Source organism: Pezoporus wallicus, unplaced genomic scaffold (assembly GCF_028554395.1).
Source record: "Pezoporus wallicus isolate ANWC-B61680 ecotype Strahan unplaced genomic scaffold, APGP_CSIRO_Pwel_v1 contig_6658, whole genome shotgun sequence".
NCBI classification, from domain to species: domain Eukaryota; kingdom Metazoa; phylum Chordata; class Aves; order Psittaciformes; family Psittacidae; genus Pezoporus; species Pezoporus wallicus.
Genome location: NW_026642312.1, coordinates 2,717,616 through 2,730,882, shown reverse-complemented (window position 1 = coordinate 2,730,882; position 13,267 = coordinate 2,717,616). Strand labels below are relative to the sequence as shown.

At 35.1% G+C, this 13,267-nt stretch overlaps 1 protein-coding gene across 1 annotated transcript in view; it reads right to left on the bottom strand.

Annotated features, from left to right (window-relative positions):
• Positions 1-13,267, bottom strand: part of DNAH5 (dynein axonemal heavy chain 5) — a 119,677-nt gene that overhangs the window by 21,487 nt on the left and 84,923 nt on the right. Inside the window, exons 56-65 of the mRNA XM_057428820.1 lie at positions 12,992-13,223; positions 11,469-11,583; positions 11,050-11,226; positions 8,014-8,217; positions 6,663-6,842; positions 5,656-5,793; positions 4,965-5,100; positions 3,424-3,740; positions 2,597-2,752; positions 2,000-2,182 (exon numbers count right to left, since the gene is read on the bottom strand). Coding sequence (XP_057284803.1) covers positions 2,000-2,182; positions 2,597-2,752; positions 3,424-3,740; positions 4,965-5,100; positions 5,656-5,793; positions 6,663-6,842; positions 8,014-8,217; positions 11,050-11,226; positions 11,469-11,583; positions 12,992-13,223 — 1,838 coding nt within the window. The remainder of the gene's footprint in view (positions 1-1,999; positions 2,183-2,596; positions 2,753-3,423; positions 3,741-4,964; positions 5,101-5,655; positions 5,794-6,662; positions 6,843-8,013; positions 8,218-11,049; positions 11,227-11,468; positions 11,584-12,991; positions 13,224-13,267) is intronic.

Below are 13,267 nucleotides of genomic sequence, written 5' to 3'. Positions count from 1 at the left end.
TAGGTTCTTATCTTGTCACTATACAAAAAGCATATTGAAACATCATCATCAGGTAGAAAAGATTTATTGGACTGCTGTCATAGAATAATGCAAATGTCATATAACTTAGAAGATGTGCATACAGGTTCAAAAGATTCTGAAAAAAAAGATGAAAAAAAGACCAGTAAACTACAGGTAGCTCCACCTCAGTCAACTGATGCCTAATGGAAATAAAGAAAAGTGGGTGGCAATTATGAAGCAACACAAGCATTATGCAAGTTTGACAAAGCAGAAACAATTTTTAAAAGTATAGCATTAAAAGAATGTTAGCATACAATTAAACATAATAATTATCATGTTGAGAAATCATTCTGAGCCAAATTAAATTTCATGTTTTGCTAAGTTCACTTTAAGAGGTTAAATATATTTTAGAGTGCAATGTATTTAAAAAACAGAAAGTTAAGTTTTCCTCACAAGAAGATCCTGAGAAACAAGTTGGAAACAGAATAACCAAACTAAAGCAAGTGAAATATCTTGAGACGAAAACCTTAGTGAAAAATGCATCTATTTATCTTTTAGAATACTTTTGCAGATCAGGACGAGTACACAGTTGGAATTTTTCTGCAGATCTTCAAAACCTTCCAGTCATAACATCAAGAATAAAAAAAAAAAAAGCCAAAATTAAGCCAAGTTACAATACATATAAATTCAAGAAATTTGCACCAAACAGGCTATTTCAAATCCAGCTTCATGGAATTCCTTTCACAAGCTGATTTCATTTTACAGGCTGTACCAAAGAATGCAAGATCTTGTTAATATTCATAAAATGTATGTCCTGTTTTCAACTGGGATAGAGTTATTTTTCTTCTTAGTTGCTACATAACTTTTATGATTCTATCCCAAAATTATTCACAAGTACAAGAATTTGTATCAACTGTTTCTTACAAAACTTGAGCCTTTTTCCACCAAAATTTTGAAATATGAATGTGAAACTCAAAAAGCCAGAAACAGTTCTTCTATAACTCCACTAGTAACCTGACATACCTGTTTTTACAACACTAAATAAGCAAGTTTTTGTTAAATTAAATAACAGTAAATGCATCAAAACCATCATATCATTAAAACAGTCTAAGTTATACTATATTCAGACATAAATCAAGTCCCTTAAATCAAGCTATTCCAAGAAATATAGTAGCATTAAATTTATACAGATATACCAGCTACCCTTTGACGTTTTTATGCTTAACCCACATCTTGCAGATTGTTTTAACATTCTGGTGGAAAAGAAGTTAGCACCAGTATTCTTATTCAAGTCAGAGAAGGGCCACGAGGATGATCAGGGGACTGGAGCACCTCCCGTATGAAGACAGGCTGAGGAAGTTGGGGCTGTTCAGCCTGGAGAAGAGAAGGCTGCATGGAGACCTCATAGCAGCCTTCCAGTATCTGAAGGGGGCCTATAGGGACGCTGGAGAGGGACTCTTCATTAGAGACTGTAGTGATAGGAAAAGGGGTAGCGGGTTAAAACTTAAACAGGGGAAGTTTAGATTGGATATAAGAAGGAAATTCTTTCCTGTTAGGGGGGTGAGGCACTGGAATGGGGGGCCCAGGGAGGTTGTGAATGCTCCATCCCTGGCAGTGTTGAAGACCAGGTTGGACGAGGCCTTGGGTGATATGATTTAGCGTAAGCAGGGGGGTGGGTTGGAACTTGATGATCTTAAGGTCCTTTCCAACCCTAACTATTCTATGATTCTATGATTCTAATCAGTCAATTCTTTGAGATGTATGTCACACAGAATCTACCAGTGGGCATACCAGACAATACAGGTACAGAAACTTAAACTTTGCAGAAACTTTAAATGATGTGCTGTAAACCCTCCTTATTGAATAATCACAATAAAGAGACTCAGAAAGTCATCCTGTAATATGGGATTACAGAGTAATAAATTGAAATTAAACTAAAACCTTCTACAGGTAAATTAAGATATGTAGCCAGGAAAAAAGATACAATTAGTTATTTTACCTGTTTCTCTGTGAGAATGACTCTGCCTAAGAGTTGATTTTCTAGACCTTTCATGGTCACAGTAAAGTCAATGATGGATGTTCGAGCACTAATTTCAGGAGAGTAACCTGGATTTGGCAGTTTTGTAGTGATGTAAAGTCTGAAGCCTTTCATAACATCTACTTCCTTATCACCAACCTTCACCTTAAGAAAAATATGAAAAAGAAGTCTTGACATATCAAGAACCAGCGCACACTCTTTCAGGTGCTGCATGTAGAAACAAAGGTTACAATTTCTGTTAAAATGTGTAAAAATCCAGTGTTAAATTATATGTCTGATGCAAAGTATTTGTTGAAAATATCTATGGATCACTTTAAATTACTCATTCACAGATAATTTTCATCTTTAAAACTTAGCATAATCAAATGGATAAGGAACTCTGTAGATTAAATATATTTACTATTTGATATCTTAAACTCTACTTTTTTTAGTATTCACATTAATCACAATTAAATATTACTTTAATCTTTCAAAGTCATATATTTATAGGAGGTTTTTTATTGAGGGCAAAGGGGTTATATCTGTTTCCACTTATTTCTTCATTTGTTCTATTTTTACCTTATTGGCTGAACCTGTTTTAATGAAGTTTCTTTCCAAAACATTATCAAGTGCTGGGTCTAGCTCTTCTCCAACATCTTCTATCAAAAGAGGTCTTCCCAAAGAAAGGCTGTCTTCTAAGTGATTTCTAAAATACTTGTGATTCAAAGAAGTGATCTAAAAATACAATTATGGACCGCTATATTATATTATGCCCAGTTACCAGGATTTTTATTTTATATTTAAAACTTATTCAATTTTATTTATATTTCTAATAAAAACAATGATCCTATGGTTAGACTAGAATTGAGGCAAAGACTGTGTATACAAGAAAAGACAGCATCAGACTGATGTTGTTGGAGTACTGTCTTCCCTGTAGATTTGCAAAACATTTAGCACCTGAAATCCATGTTAAGACAACACAAATTATCAATAATTCTGATTAAAAGATGATAAAAATATGTTGTGCATCTTCAGTTTCAAACAGTTATATGAACTTGTACTAATCACTTATTTGGGGGTTTGTAATGCTTATTATATTCTGTAAACATGCTTCAACTCTTCCCAGACATTACCCATCCAGCCTGTTTTCCAAAGGCTTATGTTTCATTAAAATAAATTCATTAAACAAATCAAGACATTAGAAATAATAAGCTTGAAATGTACATTTTCATATATAGCCAAATGTCAAATCTAATATATACCAAATATATCTGAAATATCATTCATATCCAGCCCAGGCAATTTAAATAAAAGGCATTTGTTAAGAATTACTTGAATCGTTGAATTATAATATTTTGTGAGGTAAGAGTTTCTAGGGATTATGAAAGCACCAGCACTCCTATTACCTGAAGTTCATTTCTGCCTTCTTTATTTTTAATCCAAATTTTACCCTGTGCCTGTGGATCAATTAATAAAGGATAACGAGATGCTTTAGTGACAATGATTCCATTCTGTATGGATAAGTCATCATTTGGTAATCCTTGTAGGTTCCATTCACTGATAGTTGGTGCATCAGTCAACATTTCTATGAGGTTCAAGTTGCTACTAAAGGGGATTTTCCGGCTTTTCATTTCCTTCTGCCAGTCATTTAATAGCAGGCTGCGGAACTCCTGGTTAAAAGGACCAGAATAGGACAGAAAAGCTGTAGCCAAGAGTGCATCACCTTAAAGAGAAAAAGTGAAAAAAAAAAATAAATAAATAAAACATTACAACTTTGCCTATTCTGTTAATGAATGAGCTGCTTCCTTCACTAGTTGTATCATTTGGCTTGTAATTGAAGAGCACATTTTGACCCACAAGACTGAGTTGTCATCTCTTTCCCTAAGGCTCATTACATAGGAATAGAATGTTACATTTCAGTAGATGTCATGTCTACTTCATGTTACTCTTTTTACAGCACAACTGTAGTAATAAAGAGACGGGCATCTGGCAGCCAGGCAAGGTCAACCCAATACACACAACACTATTCCAAACAACAGATCTGCACAAACAGGACATGGCAGAATAAACTTACTCATAAATTTCCAATTCCATCATTTCCTTGCACAATCACAAGAGCCAGCTTAAACCATATTTTGGGGGGAGAAAAAAGCCTTTACTTAGGACTACTAATTAAGAAAAAATAAATTGAAATTATTACTACTAGTAATAAGAAATTGTAATAGACATCATTATAGAGGTATTAAGTGTGACAAGTTTTAATCTGAAGCTGCCCCCAAGTTTCATAACAAGTTTGGGTTTTTTTTACCTCTGAAGTAAGAATGCAGGATTCAAACTGAAGAAGATACTGTACTTTTACAGAGTACTAATATTTTTTAGACTTTTCAAGTTATCTATAAAAAAACATAAGTATACGTGGAAGGTATCCTGTAGTTTTAGCAAGTTAATAATACACATATACATCTTATACCAGCAAATAAAATATATATCTACTATAATGCAACCTATACAACCATATATGCTTCTTACAGCATTTCAAGACAAAAGTGAGAGAAGAAATTTCAGTCCACATTAAAGGACAAGATAAATTTCATTTACCTGATCTAACTAATAAATTATTTATTACAAAGTACTTTAGTTTCCAAGTGCGTATTTACAAAATAAAAATTCACTTCTAGGAAACAAGTTTGATGAACATTAATAACTGCATTTAAAAATATTGATTTCTACATATAAATGTCACTGCCTGAATATCAGTCTCATCCATGTATGTTCTCAGTTATAGACATTTTATTGGCACTTGCTAACATAACACTCTCTTTGGACTGCTATCTGCAAACATAAAACATCAGTGACCCAGGTATGCACTGCATGTTATACATGTCAAGTGGAAGCCCATGCATAACATATGCAATTCCTGTATTTTTTTTTTTTAATATGAACTTACCCACTAGCCTCTTAGTTTGCATGGCAAATTCTTTACTCTGCTCTGTCCACCTCTCTTTTTCACCTGCTAAACCACTTATCAGACTCGAGGCAGTTTGCATTTTATGACGACAACGCTCAGCGTCTTCAAGCAAAGTCTAGGGAAAACCATAAACCAATAAAAACAGTTTACAGTTATGTTCTGATAGGCCAGAAAAACCTTTACATCTAATTAAGCCAGTAGTTAAACAACAGCCTAAAATTATATTCTCTCATATCACCATGCATCAGGACAAAATAGTAACACTTGCATAAATGTGATTCAACTTGTTAATCTATCTGCTCTTAACTTTCATGTTGGTACACATGTTAAAAGATATGCAAACTGCCTGGTACTTATTAAGCCTCAGAAATTCTGCCCAGAATTTCAAACACATTATACACAGATAACATACATTAATGAAATTTGATGTTACAGTAGTAGACGCTACACAAATAATCTGAATAAAAAACATATTAAGGAGGTAGAAGGGAGAGGATGAAAGGATCAGAGATAAAAGAGAGAGATGGGATCCAAAGAGTCAGTATCCAAATAATATCGCTCTCTTATCCTTCATCCCTCAACATCCTTTTCAAGAAATAATAGTGAAAATGAGAGAATGCATTCAGTTTTCCTTAAAATGGCAACTTCTTTAGTGTAAAGAGCAGTTAACCTGTTTTTCTCTCATCGCTTTTTCATACTCTGCCTGTACAATATCTAATTCTTCTTGCTTGGCAGCCAGTTCTTCTTGAGCTTTCTGCAGATCCAGCAGAGCAGTGGTTAGCCGATTCTCCTGGATTGCTAAATTAGCCTACAAAACATACAAATATAAGTGTATTCATACATACAACATCTCAAAACAGTTGATATAATGTATCTCAAAGAGTTTTACTGTATTACATTTCAAAATCAAACTGCTCAAAAGAGACTTTATCATGCATTTGAAACCTTTTATTTGAATTTTACAACAAACTGACTTCTTACTGCAGGTAGCTGCAATCAAGCAGTTGGTCTAACATCAATTAGAAAAAGTAATTAGAAAAGCCTCTGGGAACACCAGCCATTCTCCATGTGACGCAAAACGTGAGTCTGCAAAAGAGACTGGTGCCACTAGAAGCCTGTTTGATTTCTCCAACCAATTTGCTTTGTCTAATGAAAAATACTACCTCTAACTACAAATCTTGCTACCCTTTCAGTCATTCCTCTTTATTCTGTGTTAAAGTCACGTTTGACCATGTTCTTCCTGACTTTCATTCTTGCCTTTTAACTATTAATGCTGGGGTTTTTTAACAACACTGGTACACAGACTCTCTGTACAGTCAGTCTTCTTGTGAACTGAGATCCAGGACATTAAAAGAACCAGATGTTGAGTTTTTGCCTAATTAAGTTAAAGCAACTGCAACAGTGAATTAACCTAGATAACAGCTGCCCCAGTAAGAAGACTCCCAGAGGCATAAAACTGCACACTCTTTCATAATTTTGACAACTTACAAGTGGTAGCACATTTCAAATATATTTTATTGTAGACTTCTTATTGTCAGGATAATAAATTCATACAGAGGCATGCACCATATAGAATAAGGCAGCTGATGTTTCCAGTAGACAAAATCCTCAAGTGCACACAGGTGGGGAGAAGGAGCTAAGGGAAGTTGTATGCCTCCCATTGATTAACAGACTTACCTTTAAAGGCAATACTTCTTTGTTGATTGAAAAAAATACAGCCATAGCTTTGGTCCATGAGCAAAGGCCAGCAACATTCCCACATACTCTCTTAGCTGTCTCAATGTTGTAGTCAACCATTTCAAAATAAGGGCTCAAAAGTTCTACCACTTCTTCATTAATTGTGTCCTTTGGAAATTGCTGAAAAAAAATATATATATCCAAAATATGTTTGGTATGCTGCTTGAAATTACATTTTTATTAAGACTGACTAAGTAACTATCTTCAAAAAGAAAAAAAAAACAAAGCTTAGCTCTCGTTCATAAACATACATTCTACAAGACAGTCCTTTCCAAGGGCAAGCCAGCTATCTTCTACTTAAATTAACTTATCTCATTATTGGGGTGTTTCAATTTTAAGAACTTATTTTGAGTCTCTCCTTAGAAAAGCATTTTTTCCTTTTTCATTCCTGAAAGCTCATTTTCTCACTCAAGTTCATTTTAATGGTCAAATATTCATTATAAGTTTGCTCTTTAAAGATTTATTTAAAAGGTATAATGAAAGGTCATCACTTACAAATTCAAAACAATAGTTCCCTTAAGCACAAATACATTTATTTATGCACAAGCAATGAAATGCTGAAGCAATTCAGTAAATTAAAAATCCTTAAGAGTGGATGCAATGTGAACATTATAATAAACGGCATCTATGACACTACCAACTACACAAAGTTGGCCAAGCCTGCCATCTGTAATTTCCTGTGGGACAAGAGACAGATTAAACAAACTCAGAAATCAGAACTAATAACATCCAATGGAGCAGGACAAGGTAGGATTTATTCTGAGTAAATTAATCATAATATTATTAGTTTAAATTTTGAGCAGGTATTTATTCACCAATTACTTATCCTGTTTCTCTAGATGCATGCTATGGAGCTGAAGTTCCCAAATTTAAAAAAAATCTGATTTCATATATCCTGATAATTAACTATACCTTTGCAAGCCACTGCACAAGTTGCAATGCTGAAACTTAATTGAATGTTAGGTACCAGAAAAAAAGATGTTCTCTATCAGATTTAATGAAACAGATAAGTAATGGCTATTCAAACCAAATGCTTAAAGCTTTGAATCATTTTGTCACTGAAAGTAATTTCATTGCATTACTTAGGAGAAACTATAATTGATTTATGGCCTGACTTTGCCAGAAGGATTCAAGTTTATTTCATTATGATATACTTATTTCTAAGCCCTTAACATTTCAGATCTATTACATGTCTGACTCCCCTTGCACATTTATTCTCCTGTGAATACCAGCAAAAAACTGTCACCTATTTCCTAGTATTAAGAAAATATCAAAAAGGTTGCACAAGCACCTGCAGGTTCTGTAAGAAGTTCCCTGCTGTCATCAGTTTCAAAGATTCTTGCCACGATGGGATGGTACAACATTTTTCCTGATTAATTTTCACGCTGTTCACTTTCCGCTGGAAGAGCAGCAACACACAGTCCATGATACGCATAATGAGGTGAGGAGGTCGACCCAGCGTGCGGACAGTAGCAATATCTGCAGGTTTTATTGTCTGTTAATTTAAAACAAAGAATAGCAATAATTGCTTTACCCTTTAATAAGACATAGACACAATCTTACCAACTGTATTAATCTATTGGAGAAGAAAAAAAATATATATATTCATATTATTTTTTATTGAAACAATGGTAATTGGTGAGGGGCAGGCCTGGTCCTATAACTTGGATTAGAAGCTCTGTTTATTCACAGGCAGTTTAATCAGCCTGAGTACAATAGTGACAAACAGTAAGAAATAGGCTATTGCAGGTGTTATGACACCATGCTTCTAGTCTAGCACATGCCTCCCTTAGAATTCATAAAGGAAGATTATTATTATTTGTATTTATACTTCAGAAAAGGACTGTAAATTATTGCAGATCATCTTGATCACCTTCCTTCTGCCTGCCTTTTTTTCCCTTCCAATATTTTGCTGCTTGCTGGGTTCAGTGTGGACCTGATAATTCAGCAGATCTGTGTGGAAAATTTAACCAGTGTTTCTTTGTGACCTTTTGGAAGTTGAGGTACATTTAATGTGCTGTTTTTAATGCAGGGTAAAGTGCGACTAGTTTTATTGAACTTTAACAATTCTTACTCACACGTTAAAAAAGTAATCTCACTATATGTTTAAAAACACTTGTAAGCTGTTCTGTACCTACATACCTCTCATAATGTCACATTTAGTAGTCTTAAAATATGTAAAAATTGAGTGAAATAACCAACCACAGGTTTTCTTAGTCTGGGGAGTGACCTTTATATTTATGAAATATTTTAATAGATATTTGTCTACGCTGCAAACAGAATTCCATTACAGGAATCCCTAGCTGGAAATTTGTAAATCTGTAATTACCACAATTTCATTTTTTGAAAGATACAATCCTTCACAGTCTCATAGAGATAATTTTCTCACTTAACGGAATTCCTGAATGAATTAATGCATGTTGAGAATACAGATATGTATGCTGATAGGCTTGCTTTTATGATAATTTTCCCCTTTATGCACAGACAAAGCAATTTCTGCAACAAATGTCAATACTAAAAAGCAAATGCACAAATTTCAATACTAAGCAAATAATGCTAGTGTAACTTTTCATTAAAATCAGATTTGCTTTTCTTAGAATCTTAAATTTCAAGAAGAGCAGTACAGTTTTGGTTCATAACTTTAGCCAAAACCAGAAAGCCAGCAGGACAGCACACTGGTATTTTTTCATACTTGAGACATTACACAGTTAGTATTGCTTGTTTATGTGCTTGCCAGAATGCTTGTCCACCTTTGGGGTTTTTGTTGGAGAGGTGAGGGAGGAGGAGGTATGTTTCTCCTGTAGCTAAGTATCAGGAACTTATGATCCAGACCTGTTCTCTTATGGCACTTTTATTAGCTGTCATATCATCAGCCTTCATTTAGACATTTCCCCTCTGCCCTTCAAGAATCATGGCAGGCAGAGTTGTTAAGCACCTCTCCCTCGAAGTGAAGTCATACATTCAGATGATCCATGAAAACTTACTTATACTAGATTTTGAAGACTTTGATTTGAAGGAACATCACAATAGTCTTTAACTACTACAATTGTTGGCAGCCCCTCAAGTGGAAAGGAAAACTTTGCAATAAATCTACGTAACCACCTTTGAGGTTTTTGTGGCATAGAATCATAGAAGAGAATCATAGAACAGAATTATAGAACAGTTAGGATTGGAAAGGACCTTAAGATCATCAAATTCCAACCCCCTTGCCATGGGCAGGGACACCTCACACTAAACCATGTCACCCAAGGCCTCGTCCAACCTGGTCTTGAACACTGCCAGGGATGGAGCATTCACAACCTCCCTGGGCAACCCATTCCAGTGCCTCACCACTCTAACAGGAAAGAATTTCCTCCCTATATCCAATCTAAACTTCTCCTGTTTAAGTTCTAACCCGTTACCCCTTGTCCTGTCACTACAGTCCATAATGAAGAGTCCCTCCCCACCATCCCTATAGGCCCCCTTCAGATACTGGAAGGCTGCTATGAGGTCTCCACGCAGCCTTCTCTTCTCCAGGCTGAACAGCCCCAACTTTCTCAGCCTGCCTTCATACGGGAGGTGCTCCAGTCCCCTGAGCATCCTCGTGGCCCTTCTCTGGACTTGTTCCATCACTTCCATGTCCTTTTTATGTTGAGGACACCAGAACTGCACACAATACTCAAGGTGAGGTCTCACAAGAGCAGAGTAGATGGGCAGGATCACCTCCTTCAACCTGCTGGTCCCACTGCTTTTGATGCAGTCCAGGCATCATGCAAAGATGTGGGTAGAGCATTATCACTCTCTTAAAAAGCTTTACAAAAAGAATATGTTGAAAAAACATGAAGTCCCCTGATGAACACTAGAAATCTGAGTAATGCCACAATGCATAAGAAAAAAAGAAATTTTTTTGAAGATGGCAGAGAAGAGTGGATCAGAACACTTATTCAAAATGCAATTCAGTGATGAAAACTTAAAACAGGAGGCTTAGATTTGGATGGAATAACAAGTGTTTATATATGGAAGGCACTTCACTCACTGAGCACAAGTTGTTTTATAATGCTATCATCAGTTACTGGTCTAATGACCTGCAACACATCATATATCAACTATAGTTTCAAATGAAAATTAAAACTTGCCTTTTTCTGAAAAAAAAAAAAAAAAGTCTATTTTGGGCTTGGTACTCAGGTGGAAAAAGAAAAACAAAACTGAACCTAAAAAGCCTCAAAACCTGTATATTTATTTGCCTATATTTTCTGTCAACTGATGAGTTATGCAACCTTATATTTGTTTTTAAAGAAATCCATCTTCTTAGCAGTAAAATAATGTTACACAGGGTCCAAGAACTAACCTGTAAGGCTGCTTCTGCCTCTTCCAAAGCAGGCTTAGCAGCTTCCAACTTCTCTTCAGCAATGGCTTTGTCAACTGAGATACTGTCTACAATAGCTTGAGCTTTGTCTTTCACTTTCTGAACTTCACCCTTTACCTTCTCAGCAGCCTGTGCTTTCACAGTAACTTCTTTCAATACCTAGAACATGAGAAAACCCACATTCCAAATATTAAAGAAAACACTTAGTTGGAAGAATGTATTCATTTCTGTTGTAAAATTTTATCTGTTGAATTTCAGAACCAGAAAACTCAAACAAGATTTCTTTTGTCCCTGTTTTAAGTTTCTAAGATACATTTTTTCCAACACTTAACTTTTCCTTTCAAAACAAATAAAGGGGGGGGGGGGATCAAACAGCAATACACTTTGAAGACTGCACATACCATGTCAGCTTTTACATTGGCAATTTGAAGTTCCTTTTCTTTTACCTCCAGCTCTCTGCTTAGAGCAGACACTGACTCAGAGGCCTCTTTCAATTTTTCCAATCCAGTATTCACTCTGGAGTTGAAAAGTAAAATAAGAAGCATGTAATCCCCCATGTAATTTAACCTCCACTTTTCAAATTATACCATTAATAGAATAAATCAAATCAAGCAAAGACCACTAACAAAAGATGTTTTACACCAAAAATGAAACTTGGACAGTAACTTTCACACAAGTGTCTGATGTCTTCAGAATCAGAAAGTGAACAATAAAGATGAATATGAAGAGCATCTGTGGCTTGAAATTTTACCCACTTTTGCTCAAATAGTATGCCTTTATCACTGCATAAAAATCCTATATGTTGGCTCCATATATGCCATCATCCCTGCTGAGCTCCAGCCTGATACTCAAAGGACTGAATTTGATAACTGCAGAAAGCATTTTCTGCAGACTAGAATGCTGAGAAATATCTAAAAATTACTATGTTATGTTTGAAAATTATATTGCAAAGGCTAATAGAATCAAAATACTGAAATTGAGAGCAACCAAGAACAACAGAAAAATAGCATGAGAAAACAACACTTTTCTCATTCAGCCTTAAAATGCCCCTTCCTTTTAGTCTACCAGAAAGTAAGTCTTAGGGCTTTTCAGACAGCTTTAAGTGGGTTATACAGAGGTTGATATTGCAAAGACTAAGCAGCACTTGGACAACTAAGCAAATACAGGAGGACAGAGTAACACCTGCCAAAGCAATTCAGACTAAGCAACTAAGGTTAAGTGAAACAAGTTGACACACATGAATTAAACTAGTACATTTAAGGCATCAGAAGGTAGAAACAAAGACATTCAAAACTGAGAAGACAGTTTTTCTTAACAGTGTTACCAAATGATACACTAAATGTTAATTTTACATTCTATTTTAGTATTTCTGACATGAAGATAAATCAGCAAATAGACTTTATTAGTTTAATAAAGCATCTGAAAAGGAGAAAGGATATATCAAAACCACTTTAATGATCTACAGCTAAAAAGCTCAGCAGCCTAAATTGGGCTCCATGATCACAAAACCAAAAATGCCAAGGGTGTTTATCAGGAGGATAAAACTCCTGATACAAAAACCAAGTTACTCTCTGGTACAGTAAAAGCTACTGTGAATACATTATTAAATTACATGTAGATGTTTTCTTTTACTCATGAAAAATACATAGAAATAATTTATATTCACCTTTTTCCCCACCACCTTTCTTTTTCATAAATAACTGCCTTTTTTCCCTGTCCACAAATACAGTCTTTAACTTATATACCAAGAGCAACTATAATGTTTGATCAAGTTACACCTTTACACCATTTTAGAAAATAAAAAAAAAAAAAAAATACTTTTGCTGTGCAAGGAGACAAGCCATGCATTGAAATGAAGTATATCAGAATATACCTATCTGGGGAAGAAAACTACCAAAAAACAGTAGTAAACTGAGCAGTTTACCTGTTTGCTAACGTATGCACTTCAACATGCTTTTCTTTGTATGTGGCTTTATATCCCTGAATAAAGGACAGGTAGGATTTAGGAGTCACATGTGTAGAACGTCTGTATCTTTGAAAGTAATCAGAGCACTTGTCTGCCACTCCATCCTGGAACGAGCCCATACACTGCACAATTTCCCTCTTTGTATCAGCAGTGCAGTCCATACCAAATGAGGACAGGAAATGCTCAGATACTTAAGAAAGAAAAACATAAGTGTAAGTAAATATTCAGGAAAAC